The 25,252-nt window shown below is 45.6% G+C and overlaps 1 protein-coding gene across 2 annotated transcripts in view; it reads right to left on the bottom strand.

Annotated features, from left to right (window-relative positions):
* Positions 1-587: 587 nt before the first annotated feature.
* GLDN (gliomedin) overlaps positions 588-25,252 on the bottom strand; it is a 52,956-nt gene continuing 28,291 nt past the window's right edge. Inside the window, exons 3-10 of one of the 2 annotated variants that reach the window (XM_081048690.1) lie at positions 22,337-22,354; positions 21,839-21,946; positions 13,295-13,432; positions 10,705-10,842; positions 7,915-7,995; positions 7,697-7,822; positions 6,496-6,646; positions 588-4,099 (exon numbers count right to left, since the gene is read on the bottom strand). In XM_081048690.1, coding sequence (XP_080904816.1) covers positions 3,622-4,099; positions 6,496-6,646; positions 7,697-7,822; positions 7,915-7,995; positions 10,705-10,842; positions 13,295-13,432; positions 21,839-21,946; positions 22,337-22,354 — 1,238 coding nt within the window. In that variant the 3' untranslated portion in view covers positions 588-3,621. The remainder of the gene's footprint in view (positions 4,100-6,495; positions 6,647-7,696; positions 7,823-7,914; positions 7,996-10,704; positions 10,843-13,294; positions 13,433-21,838; positions 21,947-22,336; positions 22,355-25,252) is intronic. The other variant, XM_081048691.1, reaches the window with a different exon arrangement.

The raw sequence follows: 25,252 nt of genomic DNA, 5'->3' as shown, positions 1-25,252 counted from the left end.
TGAAGTGTTACTAGCTAATCAGAGCAGCAGCTAGAAATGATGCTGGAGCCAGAAGAACAAGAGGGTCAGTGTGGTTCCCTGTAGGGATGAACTAAACAGCAACAACTGTAATTTATTCAGGATCACGTATTTTTCAGAGCATTTCTCCTTTCACATAGAAACACCGAAGGAGGTTAAGTAATCCTATTACCCACATTTTACAAAAGAAACAGAGATTCTGAGGCATTAAGAGACTTGCCCAAATTCACACAAATTCAGTTTTTAAAATTTGTACTTTTTTATTTTTAGCCCCAAATGTTGTTCTTTCCAGTTGTCTCGCCTATGCCAATAAATTATCAAATCTGCATTGTATTTATGTCTATGTATATCTAGTTCTAGTTATTAGTTTTACATTTTTCATGATCCTTTGTAGAGAAAACATACTCCATATCATGATTTCTCAGTATTCAGAAGGAGATAGCAAGTTGCAAGAGTTTCATCAGAAGCAACCAATATAATTGTACCACAATATTGTTTGTGGTTGTTTTTTTCTTTTAAATGTTACATGTAAATTAACAAGAGGTAAAAATATAACAATACACTTGTTTCAATAGGTGATTGTATTCAGCGATGATTATTTTATTGACTAAAGTTAAATTACAACCAAAAAAAAGACATTCACCATTATTTGTTCTTCAGAATTGTTCAGAATCTGTGGTTACAGACTAGAAATTGTGGCCTTTAACAACGTGACACACAAGGTCAGCAGCTGGATGAAAACGAAAAAGCCCTATCACAAACTTACTCTTTAGGTGGTTTGACATCAAATAGTCATTTTAGCCAAAATCTGCTCTCTGCAGCTGGAAAATGACACGTGGCTTATCAAGAATTGTAGTCTCACGACTTTTCACCTTGCAGCCTTGAGGGGAATAAAACTGTGATGGTGCCTGAGATCAGAACTCCTCATTTTGAAACTTTCGCCCCAGAACTCTTTCTCTGTCATAACACCTGTGTTTGGTGATACGCTGAGACCATGTCCACCTGCAGCTTCAATAGGACATGTTATCAGTTGAAAGAAAATGCTTTGAAATAGGGTCCAACCTACCCTTGAGGGGGGGAGGTGTGGTTTTATTTACTTTCTAGTGGGAAGCTCTCTAAAAGAATTAGAGAATTATCTGGTTTGATTCTGACATCAGAAGGGCAGATATTTGGAAAAGTGCTTTAAAGCAACTTTGGTATAAGTGACAGTGGAAACTGATAAAATGATATCTTGACCCTAAAACATTGACAATGAGCCCAAACCTTTTTAATTTTTTCTTTAATCAACTACTGCTTGCAGGAAAGAATGAGTAAAATCTTAATTCTTTTCTGTAAAAGGACAAACTTTCAACCATATTATAAAATGACCCACTAAACCTTGATAAAACTCAGTTGTCCTTATATATTACACTGCCATAGAAAATAAAAATCCAGTATAAGCTCCTCCAGTGGTGAGCATGTGATTCCTTACCCACAATTAAGGAATCAAGATAACTCTGACATCAAGCAAGACGGGTTTCTAAAACTTTTTCCTAAAAGGAATATGTGCTAATGTGCTAATTTAATAACTAACCTATTTTGGTTGCTACCATACATACAATTAGTATTGTCTATCTTACTATTGCTCATATGGTTATTACTATGAAATTATATTCATATCCAGGTCCCCTGTATCCAGCAACAGCAACACATTTGTTTCAATACTTTAAAAGAAGACTAGCGTTCATTAGATACATTGATCTTGAACATGAAACTACTTTTTTACAAAACATGAATTTGAAAAGAGTATTTTTAAAAAGCTGTGATGACATGAAACAACCAGTCTAATTAAAAACTTGAGGATGGGGAGGGAAAGTTTCAAATACCCTTATTCTGAGAACACAACAAAAAATTCCCTAATAGCTGCCTAGGTATTTTCAGGGGTGGGGAGATTTAAATAGTTGAATCTGTACATTCCCCTAAGTTTTAAAAAGTATCTATTAATAAAGTATAAAACCAGGACTCAGGTTCAGTGAGAATGGATTTGGCGCCAGTCAGAAAGTTTCAGAAGCTCTCCCCAGCATACACATGTATCCAGTGAGAGCAAATTGCTGAAAAGTCATTACATAAGACTTCCCTTAGGTCCCCTTGCCGCAGGGCCCTAGTAACTTTCTAGATTCCTCTCTACTGTCAGTGGCCCTGCCTGGACCTCAGTGCCAGGTGAAGGATGTTTGAAGTACTGAGTTGGCAGAAAAATACACATAACAAGGACATTTCAGAGCAAGTTAAACTGGATTTTCTCCTGGCATTCAAGGGGACCAGATCACATCCTTTGAAACTATACTAGGGAAAGGACAGTTCACTAACTGCTTTTAGGAAGGCCCCTTAATTTTATGCTGTTCTCACCCTTCCCCTTTACCAAAAATTAAATGACCACTTCTTGATCTGGAACAAAACAAAATATACCAAATAGGCTCTGGTGAGTAAGCCCTTCCAAGAGTCAGGCTCCCTTTATATGCTAGATTAGGGGTCATCAAACTTTTGCTGTAAAGGGCCAGAGGGTAAATGTTTTAGCCTTTACGGACCACTACTCAACTTTCTTGCAACGATTCAACTCTGCCATGATAGCGCAAAAGTAGTCACAGACTATATAACACACACCCAAATGCGTTACACAGTGTAACTGTGTTGCAATAAAACTTTATTTACAAAAACAGTTGATGGGCTGGCTGCGGCCCGAGGGCCATAGTTTGCCCATCCCTGCTCTAGATAATAACCACATGGTGACTCTCTTCTGAAAACTGCAAAGTACTTTCCGCAGTTCTAGCTAGATTAAGGCCCATGCACACAGCATTTAGTATGGAGAGTGGATCCATAGCTGTGGTAGAAAAAGCCAGTGAGACTGGAAGCCAGTTTATGACCTACAGCTGCAAATCAGCATTATCAGAAATTGATAGGAACCTGGAAGGGCCTGTTTCTGTTTTATTAGGACACCTGGGCGTGTAGCTGTTCCTTGCTTCTGCTAATCTTGGAGTGGCAATCAGAAGCTGAGGGTAATAGTCATTCTGGTGCTGTGGTAGCAGGTGCAGATGCCGAGAAGGGTAATAAATTATAGGTAACATGGTACCTCAGCAGCCTTAAAGGGTCAGTGCAGCTTCCCAAGGCACCAAATATAAGTCAGCATTTAGGAATTCATTGCTCAAGCAATCGGGCTGATCAGCTCAGAGGTCAATTTGCTTTGCACATGGCTAAACACCAAAACCCAAGACCAAATATATAAAAGTGGTGAGAGCAGCAATAGCCAAGAGTCACAGAATTCCCTACAGGTAGAGAAAATCTCACCCATCATCTTAGCCAGCCCTTTCATGTTACCAGTGGGGAAAACAAGGCCTGAAGAGGGATAGGTAACTTGTCCAGCTAGTTTGCGGAGGAATCAGCAAGTATCAGCCATTTTGACTTCCAGTCTGTTATTTTCCTCTAAAGAATCTGAATTTAAAGAGCATCACACTCATGTCATGAGAGTACGATAGCCAAGTACCTGGCTACCCTTAAAGATAGTTTTCTGTTGGGATAGAAATGGTACCAGAGAACTGAAATTTCCTGAGGGGAACAGAATGCATCCCGTCACTGGTTGAATGTAGCTGAAAAAAACCGCATAGGATAAAGCATTAAATGGCCATCTTCCCATGAATATAGATGCTGGTCTCTCATATTGTATGATAACATGGCAAGAACAGATGGGGAAGTTCTTAAATCAAAGTTTGCATTGATCTGTTTCCCTCCTAACAAATCAAAGGCAAATGTTACCCTCATGTCTTTGGTGTCCGTGACATAGAGGATCCCTCGGGCAATGAAGGCATTGCCAGCCTTGGATTTGGGGTACGTGGTATTGATGTGTTGCACCACAGAGAATGTCCTCTCATCCAACTGGGCTACAAGAATGCTCGCACCATCCACACTGGAAGCATAGATAATCCAAAGGCCCTTTTCATCTACAGCTAAATTGAAGTAAGTCTTGGAATTGGCAAAGAGGTATTTTCGATCAAAATACAAGGCATTTTCAAGCTTCAGAGTTTGGGACGTTTCTTTGCCAAATTCAAATCTGAAATGTGTAAAAAAAAAAAAAAAAGTAGATTTGAGTCACGACTTTTCTGGACGAGGGTGGTTTTTTAAGTCTCCTTTATTAAACTGGGGTGGGGCCTGTGATTCTGCATATCTAGTAAGTTCCCAGGTCACAGCCGTACTACTGGTCCATCCCAGTGCTATGAGCAGCAGCAGGAGTGTAAAGGACCTCTCAGTGTCCACCTATTAGCCATGTGACCCCAGGGAAATTCCTTAACCTCAAGAATCCTCAGGTGTTTGCTGACCTCCTGAAATGCCGTCTCGAAGATTCCTAGAGTTGCAGAAGCTGCAAAGGACGATCTAGTCCAGTCCTTTCATTTTAACATGTAAAAGAAGTGACTGGCCTAGGAAGACTCAAATAAGTAGCTGAGCCAGAGTTTGAACTTAGGTTTTCTAACTCCGAGTTTGGGGGTTCTTCCTCCACTCCGTGCTGGAATTTTAAGTCAAAAATTTCACCAGAAGAAAGTCACCAGCTGGAAGAGATGTAGTAAAGCCATGGCTGTGAAGTCAGCTTATTTGTCTGGTAAGTGACCGGATCAATGAAGCCACAGCATGGAATCCCACGCCCTCAGCTCCTGGAGGCTACCTTATTTGACCAACTCCAAATTTAGACCATATCAAAAAGTGAATTATGATTCAAAAGGTACCCGATTCCAGGAATGAAAATTCAGGGACATGGGCTAAAAGAAAAGGAAAACACTAGAGGGTGCCATTGAGCAGCAGAAGAAATGTGAAGCATGTGAATCTGGGGATATGCATTGAAGCATAAAAACTTGAAGCCAACTAAGAAGCCCTGAAGTAAGTTTGAAGAGAAACTAGAGAAGAGGGAGGGCTTAAGAAGGCCCTGCCTGCCCATGTCAGCTCCTGGGGCTCGCCTTCCCCTGAACGCCTGGAATTCAGGACTGCCGTTTGCTCCCTGCCTGGCACTGGCACCCAGCAGCGGCAGTCCCTGATGAGGCTCCTCTCTCCCCACACACAAAGGATCTAATTTGGTGTGTCTCTCCCTCTGCTCCCAGCTTGTGGCCTGGCACAGAGAGGGCCTCAGTACAAGTCTCTGAACCAGTGCATCACGCATGGTTAGCTTCGTTAGAAGATTCATTCTTAACGGGGCTAATCCTCTTTCCGGGGCTCATTCACCCCAGAACTCCCCGACCACCTCACCCCCATGTAAAAGCCCTATATAAATGGCAAGAGGGAGCCACAGGGTTAAATGAGGTGAAATGGAGAGGAAAGAGTATGTCTGTGGAATGATGACTTTGGAACAGGAGGTGGGTCCGCTGTCCTTTTCTATTAGCACAAGACTCTTGCCCAAATGAGGTTGCTGGGGACATGTTGGGAAGCGGGGGCAGGCTAGTAAATGATGCGCTGAGAGGCAAAGGGGAGGGCATTTCCAGCCACAGCTGACACGTGTCTCATGTGGCTGGTTTAACTGCCCGTTATACTACAAAGCCCGTCCCCACCCTAACCTGAGCACTCCAGTGCCATCGAGGGTGTTGAGGCTGAAGAAGGAAGGAGGGAGAAGGATCCTAGGCCTCCCTCAAGGAGCTTGTCTCTTGTCTTGAATGCCTAGGACCATGGCTTTCGTCATACTGGGACTGTTGTTTCAAACAGGGCTACAGCTAGAAGGCTGCAGAGGCTCTGGTCCACCTCTTTATTTCTACTGAGGCTGTGCAGACCACAGGAGATGGTGTCTCTCGTCCAAGCCCATGGAGGGAGTAGGTAGAAGAGTCAAAACCGAGGTCACTGCTTTGATTTGCCCAAGATGACCTGCTTCTGCCTCTAAAGCGCAGAACTTGATTTCTTCTCGAGCCATAATGACAAAACTTCAGCAATTCATGTGGGGAGCCAGGAAGACTCGGCTGCTGCCCTGGGCACCTGCTACCGAGGTGACAGCTCCCTGCCCCTCGGGAAAGCAGAGGTGGCCTAGCGAGGGAGCCCTCAGGATGGCAGATCCATCTGAAGGCAGAGGCCCCTGACAATGATCTCAGTTGTGATGTGAAATTCTTCACTCAAAGATTTTCAGAACAAAACTGATTTCGGGGTCTGACACCTTCCTGCCAGAGGTAGCTCTTGTTCTTTTCTCAAAGGATGAGAAAGCTGCACTCCTTCCCACTTCCGGTCTACTTCTGTCTGACTCTGACCTGACTCCAGACCAGCAATAAGTGCAAATCCCAGGCAGGGGCTGGGACATAGGACTCACTTCTCCTGTCCTGTGGTTCATTCGGTCAGCAAACCCTGATTGACCTCTGACTGTGTGCTAGGCCCTGGCGACATAAAGTGATAGAAACACACGTAGCTCATGGATAACTACAGCGCCACACAGTAGGTGATGTCTGGGACATATGAGAAGGTGCCGAGGGGCCCCAAGTGACTCACCTCACTATGGTGTTAGAGCCTCCTTTGTGGTAGTAGAGAGAGCTGTTGTAAACGGCATGCCCACAGCCGTGGAAATAATACGGGAGGTGGATGAGCGAGTAACTGCCATTCAGCAGGGAGGGCTGGTCCTTGAATTCCTTCACCCTGATGCCTGCAGGAGGGAAGTCAGGGAAAGGCTGTTACCACTGCTCTGGTCTGGCAGTCACAGCTTGGGAGTGAGTGGAGGGAGGAAGGTGAAAAGAAGGGAAGTTGGAGTGAGATGTCCTGCAAGCCACCTTGTCCAATTTGAAGAGTCTCAGATTTCCAAACTCAAAAGTCCACTTCTCTCCTATGGATTCTGAAGCGCCTTTCAAATGCAGTAGCCACAGAGTCAGCTTTGCCCCTCCCAGGAAAACTGTGTCACCCCCTCCCAACCCCACTCCAGATTGTTTATAAAATGTTCTGTCAGACTGACATAGGCCTATATTAGGAAGAGCAAATACCTGGCAGTTGTTCAGTCCCTCCTGCCTTCCACAGCAGCCACTGCTAATTCACATTACTATTTCTCTTTCCTTTTGAGCCCCAGAATGCTGCTCAGCTGGTAATCTGGGCAGTCACTACCAGCTGATCAGTTAGCCTTAAAGAAATGAAGCACCATATCTCAGTATTGCTCTGACCAGTGAGTATGGCCAGACCCTTTCTGGAATGAGATCACTGCTACCACGACCAGCAATTCCTGACCACATCCTTTTGGGGCAGTATGACTAGAATCATGCTCCAATGCAGTGTCTCTGCAAGATGGCCCTTCACCTTTTCCCCTGGGCTCTCTGTCCACCAAATACCTGAGAAGACGGTCAAAAGTACTGTCCTGGGGGTGCCAACCTCAGAGATAGATGAACAGTGCAAGAGATTTTGTCTCTGACATTTCTTCCCCATTATGGTTTTGGGGTTTATGAGACCATCAGTCATAATGCTATGTTGTTTCCTTCTGGATACTTTGCCTACAATTGGATAAGCTGCATTAGGGGTGCCCAGTCATGAGCCATCAGTGTGTTCAAAGGAGTAAAGTATTCTGCCCACTCATTTGTGCTTTCTAAAACGGAGAGCAGTTACACCAATTAGCAGGGATTTCAGACACACAGGAAGAGAATCAACCTGAAGGTAGGCAACAGATGAAAGATACCATGACAACTGATACAGATCATGTGCCAAGTGAAAGTACCTGAAAAATGTTCAGTCACCCAGATCCGTTCATCACTCTTGTTAGCAGACTCTCTTATCCAAGTCCCAAATGTCTCTGTAACTTTTAATACTTGTGTTGGATTTCCAATGGAAGTGATCGTGGATTCTACCAAAAGAGGAGAAAGTTACTCGCCCACCAATCATGATTTTGAGGTATCCTATTTCTGAATTTCAAAATAGGGTGTTTTGTTTCTGTACCTGCTCGTGGGGATGAGAAGCTGACTTTCTCATCAGCTTTTCCAACCAAGGTATCGTCATTGGGGATAGCACATGTCTCACCTAAAACAACAATAATCAGAGCACATGCAGTTGGCACAGTGAGATTTGTGTAATTCTATGATTGGCACTTTCCCCACCTCAATACAGACTCTAGGCCCAAGCATCCCTTACAATAGGCCCACCAAGTTTTCTGGTTCCTTGCTTTTAAACAAGTCATACACTTACAAATTTTCCCCCTCCTTGGTGACTACAGTTGCAAAGATGGTACGATGCCAAAAGGATTTCAGTAAAAGGGGAAAAAGTGGCCTGAGCCAGCCCATTCAAGCCCTCAGCCATTGGAGGGAAAGAGAGGTTTCCTGACACTTTCCTGGTCTCTCTGGGCAGGTGGTATTATTACTACTATCATGACTGCATTGTTCTGGAAGGATTTTCACTTTCAGGGAAGCTGACGTAGAGGTGTGAGGAGCAGCCTTATGAGTCGGTGGTCCATTTTACCCCTTCTTCCAGGACTGCTGTGGGAGGAATCACAGAGGAAGAGACTTGAGGCAGCCTGGCCCAGAAACATCTGAGCCCCTCACCACCGTTTCCGCACTTGCCTTGCTTGAAGGCCTATGGGATTCAAGTCTTTGATGGGTACTTGATCCATAGCTGGTTTGAGGCTACACCTGAATTGGAATTCATCTCCTTCCTCTTGTCATTGTTCCCATTGTTCCCAAATAAGCTGAATTCAGACTTTTGGCAAAGAGGTGGCTCAGGGTGGCAGAGGCACGATGGGAGGAGGAGAGGAACATGGTCAGCGCAGACACAGGGAGTGGATTGACTGGGGTAAAGGCCCTGGTCTGGAGCAGGTTGAGGCAAATCAAGCTTTCTGGGGAAGGCCAGGCCTACTGCCTAGACAAGTCTGATGGGTTCCCATCACCTTGTGGTTGCTGGATAGAAAGGAGCAGCTCTGTTGTCAGTAAGGAAGCTCACAGAATAATCTGGAGAGGTTTCTTCATCAGTAAAATAAGGGGGCGGGACCCTCCATGATCTCCAAGCTTCTTCCTAGCTGGAGGAGCCGTGTTTCTCTGAAGCCCTTCTGTCACCCAATGAGAGCAGTCTCAGGGATCTGTTTGGACTCCCCCACATGCAGTGCTGCTGCCTCTGAGTTTCATCTGGAGTTCCTACTTAGGAACTTGGGATTTGCACAAGAAAGGGACAGGGAGACCCTCCTGTTCTTAGTCTGAAGACAAGGTTCTCATTAATTCCTGTTGTGCCAACCTGCTTCTAAAGCTGTGGGGGCAGGAAAGGGGTTAAAGAAATGGAATTTGGCTGGAGAGAGGGTCAAGGTCAGATGCAGGAAGCTTGGCCACCGAGGATTCATTTTTAGGGGGCAGAGTGGAAGATAATGGCCTGTCATTTAAAGCAGTCTTCACAACTGTGGAGCCCAACTCCTGTCCACAGCCTCTCAGTCCACAGGCAGGCAGAGGAGAGCGCTTCTGCGGGCACCAATTGTCACTGGCTGACAGAGCCCTGCAAAGTCGAATTCCACAAGCTCAGTCAGATCTGCCCTCCTCTCGGGCTAAGGTTCCCCCTCAGTTCATTCTCCGAGGGAAGCTGAACAAAGGGCTGACGCTAATGGAAGGGGTGGTGCTGAACACCAGCGTATGAGCAGCTAACTGCTGAGCAGAATTGTAATCAGGCTCCATTTAGGGGTGTGTGTATGTGTGTGTGTGTGTGTGTGTGCACACTTTGAAAGTACATACTCGCCCACTCTGACAGCTGAGTGCATGCCCCCTAAATGCCTTCCAGAAAGAATAGTGCACCAAACAGAACTAAAGACTGTTTAGGAAAGTGGCTGTGAAATCCACAGCAAGTGTGAGGGACACTCGAGCAGGGCCCTCCTCTCTGCCACGGAAGCGAGAGCATCAAAGTTGGGCCTCCTCATGGCCCAAGTAGGTGAGTAGGTCCCAGGTCACCGCTTTTGAGGAGAAGCTTTAGCATCACCCTCGAAGTATTTTCCATTAATATGGCTCTTGATTTCTAATCCTGTGGCCACCTCTGTTACAAACTGGCCAAAGAACAAGTCCTCTTGGTCTACCAGAGATCAGGTGTTCCTTGCCTTTGATTGGCATAGTCTCAAAGTGTGAATTTCCATCTCCAAAAGGAAAACGCTCTAAGAGCAGAGGTTTCATAGACACACCTGGGTTTAAATCCTGGCTCTGTCACTTCCTAATTGAGTGTCCTTCGGCAAGCTATTTAGCAACTGGAGGTTTCAATTTTGTTCTATAAATTGGTGGCAATAACAATGCATATATCCTAGGATTGCTGTGAGAATTAAGTGAACCATGCACTTAGCACCATGCCTGGCACATTGTTAGCACTCAAAGTGGCAATGGCAGTGCTGTGGGGATTTAACCAAACTGAACTTGCCCGTCATCTCCTCAAGCATCGGTTGAGCCCTTCAAGCTCCCAAGTGAACAGCTTAGCCTTTGAGATGATTTCAGGGGAGAAGGATGGTGGATTTGGCAAGGAAGAGGAATAGTCTGGTGATAAGCGAAGGGAGAAGGATAAGAGAGCGGGGTGGGAGGCCGAATTCTAAACTTGCCACCGGTCCTCATTCCCAGGACAGACTGCTTAGGCTTTCCATAAACATGTTGTGAGAGAAAACTCTCACTTTGGACAAAATCTCCTCCCGCTGTTTAAAAAATCTGGTCACAAAACCTGGGTGAAGCCCAAGAGTTGGGACATAAGCAGAAAAGACAGATTCCCTGGGGCAGGTTTGGTGACCTGGGCACTGGCCGTTGAACATGTTTGGCTGCCGAGAGCCTTTAGATCTTCTGCTTCCAGGGGGCCCTGGGGGACCTGGAGGGCCGGGGGGCCCAGGTAGGCCAGGCGGACCTGATGGGCCTGGGTCACCTTTGGCACCTGGAGAGAGAGAAAGGGGGGAGGGGAGAGAGGTTGATTAAAGAGTCATAATCAGAGATGGGTTTCACACCAGGGAACAGGAGAATGAGCAATTGCAGGGAGGCTCACTAAGCAACCCCTCCCAGAAGTGACTGCTCTAGCCTGTCCGCGCAGAGCTGAGGAAGCACCCATAGCAAGTGTTGAGTTCCAACTACATGACAGGAACTGTGTGCCACGAATTTTACAAATCTCCTCCCTGTCGTTCTTCCCAGCAACTCTGTGAAGTAGCAGTAGTAACCCCTCAGTGACTTGAGTCTGAGGGAAATTCAGTGCTTTGCCCAAGGTCACAAACTGAATAGGGCTGGAACTCAACCTCACGTGGGGCTCACTCCAAAGCTCATCCTCATTTCACTGGCTGACGTCCGTGGATCTCAACCCTGACTGCTTATTAGAATTGCCCAAAGAGCTTTAATACAATTCTAATGCCTGGACCCCATCCCAGACCAATTAGATCAGAATTGTGGGGATGTTGCTCATCTGTATTATTTTTTATTTAATTTTGCAAGCACAGTTGACATACAATACATTACTTTCAGGTGTACAGCATAGTAGTTAGACATTTATATAACTTACAAAGTGATCCCCCCAATAAGTTTAGTACCCATCAGATACCATACATAGTTATTAAAATATTGTTGATTATATTCCCTATGCTGCAGTTTACATCCCTGTGATTGTTTTTATTCATCTGTATTTTTTAAAGTCTCTAACTGTGCAGCCAGATATCAGGAGCTCCTGTCCAGCTCTGTGACCTTGAGCAAGCAGTTTAATCCTGCTGAGCCTGCTTCCCCACCTTCAAATTGAGTCTCATACTCCCTGCCCTCCCCTTTAAGGATGACTGAGGTTACTGGGGTGAATGCTCTGACAGCTGGCACCCCTACACATCTGCAGGCAGCCATTCCTCTAACTTCAGGTAGCTAATGTGGAGGCACCCTCTACAGGGGCCATTAGTTCTGGAGTTTTAATAAGGATGCCACTGGGCTGGGTTGTTCAGCTCTTTAGTTCTACCGTCCTGTTTGGGGCTGACACTGGTGATCTAAGGTCTCTTTCGCTGCCTCTTCCCAGTCAGACCAAATAAGCGTTTTCAGTCTCTTTAGGGTGGGCAAGCAGGGATCACAGAGGCTGGAGGTGGGTCTGTGCCCACTCTTGAAGGGGCAGAGATCTGTAGGCAGGGCAGACATGATCAACCCTCCTATGCCTTCTCTACTCTCTGACCACTGAGCTCTGGCTTGGTCTCCTGAATTGGGGTACACTCAGGGAGGTTGCTTTTCTCAAAGGTTTGTCATCACCCCTCACTTGTTCAATATTGGAGAATGCAGTATTCTAGATGTAGAGACTTCCCTTATAACTGAAGTGTAACACAATCTTATATTTTCAAAGTATATTCACATACATTACCCTGTCAAAACACTTCTTAAATTTTATGTATTTTGCATAGCAACCTCTCCTGTTTATGAAATGAAGCATACGAGACACAATTTCATCTTCCCTTGATGCTTTGGTCTTAGCGCAGTGTCTGGCAAATAGCAGGTGATCAGTATATTTTCAATGGATGGATGGGCAAGTGATTCAGGGTCATCATTCTGAATACCTATCATCTTAGCTTCTTACGGACAGAGGTCATGTCTGTCATTTTCATATTCCTAGTCTCAGCTCTTAGCAAAGCCCATAATTCATTAATGGTGCTCTCTGAAACTCAATAGACATTTATTGAATACATTAATAGGATAGTGACGTTTTTATGATATAAATGGTCTCCAAAGCACTGTGCTTTTAAAATTCTCCTGCCTCTTCCTCCTCCATGACCATCAGCTATCACCTATTCTTCCCACTATGTGATTGTCTTTCTGTGGCTCACTGCACCTCCACCTTCACCCCCACAGACACCAACTGTCTGCTTTTAACCAGGACTGAAAACCAGAAAAAGATCGGCAGTGCTGTTTGCCCTGGTATTCTATGTCAAAGGCTGAGGATGAGGGCCAGGGGATGGTCCGACTTCGATGTGAAGACAATGCCTGTGCTTCCTATCAGTTGTTTTCCGAGTATCTTAAATGGCTTGCTTACTTGTATTGTTCTGGATTGTGCTGGATTTAACAGATATTAATATTTGGAAAAATGAAGCTTCCTTTATCCTAATTCAATCCAACCAAAATGTTTAGCTCTGAATTCTTTAACCTACTTTTGCTTAGATCCCACATCTGGTCTTGCCAACATTGGGTAACATGCACAGTTTCCTTCTTTTTGAAAACGCAGAACTCTGAAACATGCTACAAAATGGGTGACCACATACTCGTAAGGCAAATGAAGAGAGAAAAAAGCCCATTAAAAGCATAAAAGAGAAAAAAGCATTAAAGCCCAGGGAGGGCTCGGGGCCTGCTCACCCTGGAAGAGGGCCCAAGCGCCAGCCTCTTACCGGTGGGTAGCACATCATTGGACACGTCCCCTTTGTCTCCCTTTTCACCCTTCTGCCCTGCTGGTCCCTCGTTTCCGGTCAAGCCCAGTTCACCAGTGTCTCCCTTTTCCCCTGGAATTCCTATAGCTCCAGGCAGCCCTGAGAAAAACAATGATTTATTAGTTATTGTGCAAGTAATTCTGGCATGTTTCTTTGTGATATCGTACTGTGTACTTTCAAGGTGATGCAGCTTCAAAAACCAAATACTTGACACATATAACCATTTTAGGACAGCAGTGTAACCATCGTGAAGGAATAGTATTTCCAAGTGGCTCTTTGGAACAGTTTTAGACATTTGATTGGGACAACAGGATGAAGAGAGGACTGAACCACAAGAAGGGACAGTCACAGAAAGAGAAAAAGGTAAGTCCTGATCAGAAGTCTGATCTATCCACACAGGTTGGATGGAGCACTCCGAGGGGTTGGCTTGATGCTAAACGGTGGGTGCTGTGTTGTGCATTCTTTGGTTTATTCCTTACAACATATTGGAGTGTACTCTGGGCACTAATCCTTACTCTCGTTTTGTAGAAGTTGGAACTAAGATCGACAGTTGTTATAACTGATGCTGCTAAGTGATCTTCTGATTCCATCACCAGTGCCCTTTTCTGACATTCCAATGCAAAATGCTTTTAATCAAAATAGCAAAGCAAGTTGCTTTAGGGCAGGATTTAAAAGGGATGGTTATAGTGTGAACAAATTGCAGTGGGTGAAATTTGTGCCTCTGCTCCTGGGGTGCCATTACTACAGGTGCCATGACTACAGTCCTGCCGTACACAGCTAGCAATTGCCAAGATCTACGCCATGACCTGTCTCAGCATTGCACTCGGGGCAGCACAGGGTCCCAGTCCCTGGGAGAAGGGGCACGAGCTAGGTTCACAGGGTCGTCACAGATTACTGTTGGTGGGCAGTTTCCAGCCAGAAGCACAGGGAGGGGGGCCCAAACACAGCCTGGCAATTTCACGGTTCTGAAGAAACAAAAACAAGAATTTAGGGATATAGAGGTGGCTGGAATTTGTGAGACAGAACATGAGAGAGGAGATAGTTGTGTAGAAACTGCTAGAGAACTTCAGAACTTGAGTTCTTGGCTGAGTAATGATCTGTACAGGGTGTAAGACAGGGAAAGGAATGAACAGACAGCATTTCACTGCACAATTCTCAGAGCCGGCACAGGGAAAGTTCTCATTCCCGCCACTCCAGGCCGAGAGATCTCAGAAAATGGTAGGATATGGGGGAGAGTCCTTGGAAAAGTCTTGCTTTAGTACTGGGGCTAAATTAGCCCGAGAGTCGGGGCTGCTGTGGATCCATCATAGCAATGCTTACAAACGATCTTTGAAAGGATTAAACTGATCTGCAAGTAATTTAATCGCATGCCAGAATAAAGTCCAAAATTTGAATCACTCAATGTGATGCTGCAAATTAACAATTTAAGAGGAAATCATACGGTTATCTCAATGGATACAGAAAAAGCATCTCATAAAATTCAACACCCATTCTTAATAAAAATTCTCACCAATATAAACCAAAAAGAACAAGACAAACAAATGAGAAACAAAAACTCATAGACACAGACAATAATTTAGTGGTTACCAGAGGGTAAGGGGGTGGGGGGTGGGTGATGAGGGTAAAGGGGATCAAATATATGGTGATGGAAGGAGAACTGACTTTGGGTGGTGAACACACAATGGGATTTATAGACGATGTAATACAGAATTGTACACCTGAAATCTATGTAAATTTACTAACAATTGTCACCCCAATAAAATTAATTAAAAAAAAAAAATTCTCACCAAACTAGGAACAGAGGAAAAATCCTCAACCTGAAAAAGGCCATCTCTGACAAATCTACAGCTAACATCATCCTTAATAATGAAAGACTGAATACTTTCCCTCTAAGCTCAGAAACAAGGCAAGTTATCTACTCTCATCACTTTTATTTCGCACTACTGGGGATCCTAGCCAGTGCTAAAAAGCAAGGAAAAAGAAATAAAAGACACATTGGAAATGATGAATTAAAATTGTCTTTATTTGTAGGTGATGTGATTATTTATGTAGAAAATTTCAAGGCATCTGTTTAAAAGCTACTAGAACTCATGAGGACCCTGGGGCGCCCTGAAGCCCTGAGACAGAAAGTGATTGCCTAATATTGTGCAAAGGTACTGCCCCATATGGATTAACTAATATGGATCATAATGATCTCCTATTGCAGGGAGACATCTGTTCCTTCTGATGACAGCCTCCTGGAGATACTGCTCAATGGAGAGATGGCTCAAAGTGGCAGAGATTTCAGGCAACAGGAAAGAGCCAGAGGCATGTTTTAGTGCAAGCAAAACTTTAATTCCTCTCAAAGTCTATAACCAAGAGGGCTTAGGATCCACTGCCTTTTCTAATTACCCTGCCAGTCCCCATGTCCCTTCTTATAGGCTGTGGCTAAGTAAGTGCCCATTCACCCCTGTCCTATTACCTATCAACTTGGACAATCCCCACCCTTTGTCATCCTTCTGGCATTGCAGTTGTCCTCCCTCCAGATTTAAAACCAAATCGGGACTGCCCCGACCCTCACTGCCTGCGAGCACCATAGGATTCAATATAACTTCCCAAGGGACTCGTAGAATTCTGGGTTGGAAGGCACCTAGAGGTCATTTATATCGACCTCCCATGCAACTCTCACAGCCTCTCTATCCCCCAGCTGGTTCTTCTCACACCCTTTCAGCAACAGGGAGGTTATGGCATCACATTATGTCATAGCACGTCACAGATCGTACTCAAATATCCTGCATTGCCATTGAAGGTAATTATTCCCGAAAACACAAATCTGGAGCTCTCAGCACCTTTTCCTTTATGCCAAAGGAGAGTAAATATTCAAAATGGTTTCTGCTCTTCCATATTCAAGGGACCCTGTAGAGACTATCCCAAGGAAAACAGCAGTGTACAAAAGAATCTTTAAAGGTTGATCACTATTAGAAAATGTAGTGAACAAAGAAACATTTGCTAGATTTCAGCCAACCTGAGAAAACATCTCAGTAAAAACCATGAAATTCAGCGGTAGCTGGGAGTCTTGGGTCCCCTGCCCCTGCCAGTGGAGGTCTCGGGCAGGTGTCACGCACTGAGAGGAGCTAGGGACATAACAGAAGAGGATGCGAGGAAGAGCGGAAGCCCGTCCATTTTCAGCGTTTGCTCTGCCATGGATTCAGTAACACGGGGGAGAATCGTGCCTCTTGGGTGGGTCATGGCTTGTGATACACGCCTCACAACAGCCCTGGCAACGCATGGGTCTGGGTCATCCCTGCCCAGGGTCATCAAGACATCTTGCAGGGAAAGTGGTTTGCTCACTTAAGAGGGTGATTTGCCCACTGAAGAGGAACCTTTAATCAGGGATCTCTGCATGAGAAGGCGTTCTTTTGTCAGTATTTTAAATAGGCAATTTGGCACCTTATCTGCAGGACAGAAAAGCCGAGACCGTTGCCATAGCGTCCAGTCAGCACAATGCATCAAGTCTAACTGATACTGCCTAAAGGTTTCACATGCCCAGATTTAGCAAAGCTCAGGGAAATGGTATCTTCTAGTTACTTCAGGGTTTTCTTTTTCAGGCATTTATTCTAGTCACAAAAAGCCTTTCTGCATCATCATCCTATTTCCCCTTCTTTTATTCTGTCCTCTTATCCCTTTGATTTTCTTTCTCAAAAAGACCATGTGTGAAACAGGAAAATGTTCCTACTGTAATGCAGCTATTGTAAGGCAGCGCCCACAGGGGTGGGTGTTTACAGCTGCCGATATTAAAGAAGTTTCCTTAAAGGTGTATTTTGAAGCTCATCTGGGTGTGTATCATTATTTTTAAGGTTTCATTAAGAAGGGGTGGGGGACGTTTTGTCTACATATAATCTGTTAACTTGTGACCATTGCCTCTGACAAAGCTTCCCCTTGTCTTTGTTGATGAAACTTCCTCGGCCACACACTGGAGATGCACTGGTCTCAGGTGGCACCGCTACCTAATCACATTCACCATCAGAAGTCCCCTGTGAGGCACTTCCCACCCTGCCCTGACTCAGCTGTCCACAGTCACACTATCACTCTGTGTGGCCTGGACGCAGGCATTGTTTGTCCCATGACGCCTGTCAGCGCATTCTGCCAAAGAAGGGCCAGATTCTGCTTGCCTAACTCATGTACTAGAAGTGGCTCTCTGTTCTTTTTCTTCCCCAATGGCACCCATTCAAAACAAACCATTTCACCATCTTTACAGTTGGGGGTTATGTGATGTTGTGCGGGTCAATTCCAGCCTCCTCCCTGCAGGGGGTGAGGGAGGACAGCTTATTTTTGGCAGGACATCTATCACAGACTGAGGCAGGGGGCAAGGGGACTAGAGAGAGGGCGTAGCATAAAACCCAGCCCCAAGACTGGGATGAATAAAGAGGAGGGTGTTTATTTTTGGTTTTATGGGGCTTTCATTTTCAGAGAAGACACTGTAGCATTAACTCTTAAGTGAGAAAGTGAGACAGATGGAGAGAAAGAAAATGTTTGGTTTTGAGGCAACAGAATGCCAAACTTCTAGTTGAAGATGCTAGTTGCAAAATGACAACATTTAAGTCTCTTTTAGGCTCAATTATTCTCCTCAAATCTAAGTCAGAATTTTCAAATGAATACAGGTATTTCCACGTAGTTTTACTTTTGGTCTAAAACCAAGTTTCTCCGTCCCTGTTTCTGGAAACAACAACAACAAATAACATTAATATAGCACTTACTATTTGTGAGGCTCTACCCTAAATGCTTTACGAGGTGTGGTCAAACAATATGGTGAATGTTTAAATAAAAAAATATATATATATATTGCAGTAAAAGACACAGTGCCATTAATCCCCCTCAAAATACTTCCCCTTACTTCAAACACAAGGTCACGCTGCCAGGGCCTTGGCAGGTGTCCTACGCTCTACCTGGGCCACTCCCTCCCTCCCTTTCATCCTTCAGGTCGGACCTCAGACATGACCTCCTGATTCTCTCTCTCTCTGTCCTGTAGCTCGTAACACCCTGCTCTTTCCTTCAAACATGTATCTCACGTCATGATTACAGATGTATTAGATTGTTGACTGTTAACATCTGCCTTCCTACCAAGGATGGAAATTTCCAGAATAGGGGTTGCATCTGTTTTGTTTCCCCACTAGTGCTTTGAACCTTCACAATAAATCTTTGCTGATGAACATTCCCACCCTCTTCTGCTCAGTCCCATCTTCAGCCTCCTTTGCCGGTTCACCCGCTTCTACTCGGTCACTTGATGCTGTTGCTTCTCAGGGCTGGACCCAGGCTCTCCTCTCCTGTTAGTTCCCTCTCTAAGTGCACACAGCCACGCCCACATGCCCATGGCCTCTGATACTCCCTGATGTAGACCTCTAGCCCCAGGGTCTCCTCTGACTTCAGACCTGCATCCCCAAGGCCTCCTGATTCCCTCTCCCGGGACATCTCAAATCTCAGCACATCCCACCCTGCGCTCCTGACAAGCTCCCTGAACCTGAGTCAGGGAGGAGCAGTCAAGCAGGGCAGAGACCTGTGAGCCAGTCTCAGTGCCTCCCTCTGCCTTCCTCCATATATTCATCCCGCCATGGACTGCTGATTTCACCAAATATCACTCAACTCCATCGGTTGGTCTCTCCACATCCCCACCAGTCTTCCTTTCTTCCTGCAACTGTGAAAAGCTTCTGACCTGTCTCCCTGCCTCCTCTCTTGCTCCTCTTGTGTGTTTTGTCCAATGTGGTCTCATGCAGCAGTGGCAGTGGTGCTTCTGGAAGGCAGAGCTGATCATATCACTCTCTACTACTTGAAACCCCTCAGCGGCTACTCACTGCTTTCAGAATGAAGCCATTTCCCCTCTGTGGCCCTGCCAGCTCAGGTCCCTCTGCAAGAAGGCTGAGTTCTGGGTAGGATGGGATTCATCCTAAGGCTCAGGTAGGGAAGGAAAGCACAGCTCCGGAGCCGTTAGCAGGGTAACCTGGACGTCCCACCCCTTGCTCTGGAGTCTGAGCTGGCCCAGGGATGACCAATGCTTTCAACAACTTCCTTCCATACAGCCAGGCTCTTTAAATAGCCTTTGTCCTTATATGTCTACAAGGGTGGTTAGTCTCCCCTTCCTGGGGCCTGGGGCAAGGACGCCCTACTGGGCCCTTGGTGACTTAAGTTCTAACCTCCACCTTAGTGGAAGCTTCTTGTTCTACGTTGCTGACTCCAGGAGGCCTATCCCTGGGCAACTGCTGCAGGGGAGGTTCTGTGTCTTTGCTGCAGTTCCTATGGGATCTCCAGGAAAACAAGGACGTGGTCAACATCCATGGATAAGCAAACCTAGAGATAAGACTTCTTCCTCATCTGCTGCTGTCTCCTGCTCCAAGCCTTCTCCCTTCCCTCCTGCAGCCGCCCTCAGCACAGCCGCCAGGGCAATCCCTGTGACACAGCAGGTCTCTGCTGTGCTGCCAACCTTTCCCATCTCGTTCTGAGTACAAACCACAGTTCTTCAAATGTCTGGGCCCAACCTGATTTGTTCTTCTTACCTCTCTGGTCTTAACTTGGCCACATTCACCTCTCATTTTCTCTGTCCAGCCGCTGTGGCCTCCTCAGGCTCTATGGACATGCTGGACTCCCACGCTCTGCTGGAGCCCTCTCATCCAGAAGCCCCAGAACTCCCTCTCTTACCTCTTCCAGGTACCTTCTCAGGGGGACCGCCCTGTTGTTACAGTCAGCTCTACAGTCACCCTCCCCCACCCCACCCACACTTCCCACCCCTTCTTCTTGCTCTATTTTTTCTCTTTGGCACTTAGCACCATGTAACAGAGGATATAGTCTACTTATTTATCTTGTTTATTGTCCATCTGCCCAGACTAGAACGGAAGCTTTATGAAGGCAGAGATTTTTGTCAGCTTTCTCATTTCTGGATCTCCAGCGTCTAGGACAGTACCTGCCACATAAATACATGTTACCTAAATGAATGAGCTTTTCCTTTTCCCCTCTCACTGGGCTATGGCTGCATGCTAAGCACATCTCTGCAAAGCCAGGGATCGGTTTCAACCCCTTGTGAAAACCACCCCTTTCCCATCTGCCCCACCCCCAGTGCTAGCATGGTGGGTCCCTCCCCTCATAGTTGTCCCTCATAATATTCATAATACCCATAGCTGAATTCTCGGGACTGGATCACATTTCTGGGGGCTTCCCAGAATAAACCAAATGTCTGTACACTGATGGTCATCATTATTCCACGCTGATATCCATTCATAATTATAATTATTATGGGACGTGTAACAATCCATTACTTCTCTGTAATTCTGGCTATAATTGCCAGTCTTCTGAGGACTGAGCTGACGTGGCCCATGCTGCCCATTTTCACAGAGGCTGCCCCCTAGGAACATGAGTATGTAGATTTTGCCAAGTGGCAGAGACCCTGAACAATTCTCTCCTTCTTCACTGGCTCTCAGTTTAATTGCTTATGGGAATAAGAGCAGAGATGCTGGAAGGAGTTACTGTGCTGTCTGAAATAATTTCCTGTACCTTCTAGACAAGGGCCTGTTCAAGTGAGTTGGGGTAGCAGAGCCAAGTGATTGAAAATAAACAAGAGGGTGTGAAGGAGCCTCCATCCTCCACAGCGGCCGAGAGCCAGGCCTTCCTAGAAGCGTCCTGAGTAGTCTCTACCCCCTGCACTCGAGCTTCCACCATGCCATGTGCCAGCTTTTTTCAGTAAATCTGCTCATGCCTTCTCCACAACTCCCCAGGATTGGTGCTCAGAGCCCTTCAGAACTCGCTCCTGCCTGTCCCTCAGCCTCCTGCCAGGCCCTGCTTGAGCCCCTGCTTCTCACTACCCTCTGGACACACCTGACACCTTGGTGCTTCTGGGCCCTTTGCCAGGATGAGGGCAGTGCTGCTACTCACAGCAGGGAAGAGGAAGTCCCTTGGAGATGCTAGCTACATCTTTGTAATCGTTCTGTGAACCCTGGACAGGAGTCTACATCTGGGACCCTACAACCTGAGTGCCATTCTTCTCGAATCATTTCAATCATTTCAATTCCTCTAGCCAGGAAAACCCAGGAGCTGACGTAGTCACTGATTTTTAATCAAACACAAAGATTTTTCTGGGCAGGAGGAGGCAGTGAAAAGGAAAGGCAGGAACTGTCCCTCCAAAGAACTGGCATTGCACACACAGCCATCACACAACCCGTGGAGTAACCCTCTCCATGGCCACCCCCTCCCCATGGCCACCGCTCCTGCTCCTTCCATCTGTCAGCTTGCATCAGAGCAAGCGGAAGAGTGGAAGTCAGTTCCCAGGGACAATACTTCTTCAGTTGGAAATAAACTGTCCTGAGAGTTGGACCAAAAAGTATGTGTTTGGCCCTGCAGAACATAGCAGCTTCCAGGCAAGAGGTAAACCAGTCTTGCATGCAGAGATGCAACCCTTTATCCCCACTGCACACACTTTGGCCCCTTCCAAATGCGCTAACAGAGACAAGTAACAAGAAAGTAATTGAAGAATTGACAAAATACCCATTTTTCCTCTTTTCCCATTTGCTCCTTTTTCGCCTTTTGGGCCCTGGGGACCGGGTGGTCCATCTGATCCATTGTGTCCTGGTAACCCATCAATTCCTGGGGGTCCTGCATCAAAACATGGGGAACAGGAACATTAAAAAACAAAAGTCTCTTCATTGAAGTTAAGGTCATTTCCTTTAGCCAGTGAAACTGGGCAGATCCTTTTCCAGATCCTTTCCTGCTTCTTCCCTTCCTTCTCTACCTTGGTTGCCCCTGCCTGAAGCTGGGGGAGAGGGGAGGGGGAAGGTGGGGAACGGTGATGGCAGATTCTCAAGTGAGAGGGGACAGGAGAACTTGTGACTGGGCTAGAGAGAGGAGGGGAACACAATCACAGTCAGGGTTACCTCTAGATTCTCCCCACTTCCCCACCTCAGTCCTTCCTGAGTGATCTTGGGGAGCCAGACACCCAGATAATCCCTCTCACCCCATGAAGTAGAAAAATCCATGGACTCTTACCTGGTGGGCCAGGTGGTCCTACAATAGAAAAATAAATTTAGATGAGACACCATGGATGAAAGAAACCAAAGCCAGCTCCATACCCAAAAAACAAAGAGCACCTTCCCCCTCTTAAAAAGTACTAATCACCTACTGGCACCAAGGAACCACCCCATGCATTTTACTTAGAACTCAGTATATTTGCCCAAAAAATTCTTAAAAGAAATTCAACACAGACCAACTTGCCAGTCAAAAACACTTCTGTTTAAGTTTCAACAGACCAAAAATAATTTCTGAGCTGGCTTCATTATAGATTCAGAAATCAGTCACCTCTCAAGCAATCAACCTAATTAAATGACAATTTAAATGACTAATTAAGTGACAATGCAGGTGAGCTAGTGCAGCCTAGCATAGGTAAATGTCAGCAAATGGTAGTGCTGTCATTATAGGGCTGAGGTCCGGCTGTCATGAGAGGAGTCCCAAGTGCTTTTATCCAGCCAGCGTGTCTCCTCTAGGATGCCAAGGTCAGAAGCTGGCTCTTTGGGTCTCTATTTTGTTGCATGAAATAGCCTGAGAAAAACTGAGGACCCAGATCAGGTAACAGATACCTTCCTTAGTGTGTAATTACCCAGAAAATCTAAGAGGTTCAGATGAATCATTTACACAGAATCTAACAAAAAGATTTTGCTTCCACAAATAGGAATCTTATGATCGATTATTCTATCCGAGAACACAAACTAATGAGGTTGTAACATGAGCAGATGAGGTCCTTTCGTTTCTCCAGGCCACATATAATGATGACCAATATTGCAATGGAAAGGTCTTGCCCTAAGTCCAAGCTTCTGACCTTTCAAAACAACCATTATTTACCAAGCACTTACTATGTATGTGCACCAAAACATGCCAAGAAGCAGAAATGTTGGTCACTGTGTCTGTTGTGTTTACAATATACGTAGGGAAGATAGACACTTTGAAATCACAATGAAATGTGAGAAAGCTACAGAGAAGCAACCCCCCAAAGGGGTACTGAGGCAGTCTGTGAGGGCTTCAGAAGGAGGACTTAAGTGGGGCACTAAAGAAACAATGGGCCTGAGATGGCTGCAGGGGTGAGGGCTGGACATCCCACCCAGGGGACCAGCAGGAGTAAAGGTACAGAGGTGGGACCTTGCATGACTCAGGACAAGAAAGGAAGAAGACTGACCAAGCTGGTGCGTATAGAGATGAGGCTGCATAAGTACTTGGTGGGGCGGCAGCACCTGAATACCAAGCAGAGAGGTACTTGTGAGGCAATAGGTTTTTAAGAAAGGGGCTGACACTGTGAAATTAGTGTGTATTCAAGACCCTCTCGGTAGATAGATATTGAAGAGAACTAGGGAATTAGGTGAGAGAAAGAGAGCGATAGAAATGAGGGTGTGGGGAGAAAATACCCAGAGGGTCTTTGTAGTTAAAATTAGGGACAAGATTATGGATAAATGTGGTTGGTGACTGTAGAATTATAGAGAAAGCTAGAAATTCAAGAGGTATTTCAGCAGAAGAATGAGCAGGGCAATATGTCTGACTGGATAAGAGACAAAGAAGGCCTCTGAGACGGCTTGGAACCTAGGATATTGATGGAGAGAGGCTATTTTACAGACGTGAGGACTCTTGGAAGAATACGTGTTTGAAGGTATGCTTTCGATACGTATAGCCCTTCTTATGGCAAACGTGATTTGCTGAAAATGGCATGCTTTGTAGGGTCTGGGTAGCCTGTGGCCACATGACTTCACCACCAGATGGCGCACACTAGTAAAGGAGTAATGTGGATAGTTGACAGAGGTCCAAAGAAATCAATCATCATTCCTGACTACAGATGGAACCAAATTCAGAAGTGCAGATTGGTAGGAAAAAAGGTGAACAAACAAGAATCAACTGTATACAATAGGTTTCAAAAATTCCCAGGACAGTCCAATAACCATTTCTATGTGGTAGGACTATTGGAGAAAAGTCTTGGATGGAGCTATATATTTAGGACACATTAGCCATGGCCAAGGGTGTCACTATGGTGAAGTACTTCGATTAGGGTCCCCTGACAAAGATCCACTTACACCCTATGGCTACAGTTCTTAGTCATTTGAGTCTACAGAATCATCTGGAATGCTTGTTCAAATGCCGCTACCTGGGCCCCATTTGGAGATTCTAGTTCAGTTTGGATTTAGAGGCCCAGGAACCTGTATTTTTACCAAGCACAACAGGTGATTGGGATGCAGATGGTCCTGGGTCCCCTCCCCACTCACATCTGATGTGAACATTTTCTGAGAAAAGAGTCAATCACCATCAGCAAATCCTTAAAGGGGTCTCTGACCCAAGAAAGGTTGAGAGCTATTAGTTTTGAAGCAAAATTAAAATGTTTGGACTAACCAAATTTCGGGATGGAGAGAGAAGGGGACACACCCCATCTGGGGGGAGGCAGGTGATTGAAGAGGCACCAGGAAAGAGAGAGAGTGGACCAAAGTCGTACGAGGGAATCCAGCAGGTCCCAGGCCCTGAAGCTAATGGAAAAGAAAAGTTCAGAAGAGAAAGACAGTTCCAAAGAGCTCAGAAGTAGAGTGCTATAACAATGACCAGCGTCTGTCCCACTGTCCTCTCAGGAGTCCATCTGATCTCCCTAAGGGTCCTTATACCTGGAAAAAGCCCCTGACATATGGCATTATAATAATGTTAAATGTCACATTATTTATATGGGCCAGCTGGGCATTTAGAAAACTCCTGACCGTCCCCTTCTGAATGACAGACCCACTGGGAATACTTGTAGACGGAGACATTCTGTTAATACTGGATGAAGGACTGGTTTCCTGGAGTCACCAGGTGCTTGACAGGGCCCCACACTCAGAAGTGGGCCCTGTGCTTGGGTTTAACGCTCTGTGGTTGCCGGCTAGAAATTTTTAATAATTTTATCTT

The sequence above is a fragment of the Rhinolophus hipposideros genome, assembly GCF_964194185.1.
Source record: "Rhinolophus hipposideros genome assembly, chromosome: 5".
NCBI classification, from domain to species: domain Eukaryota; kingdom Metazoa; phylum Chordata; class Mammalia; order Chiroptera; family Rhinolophidae; genus Rhinolophus; species Rhinolophus hipposideros.
This window is presented reverse-complemented; position numbering and strand designations above follow the sequence as displayed.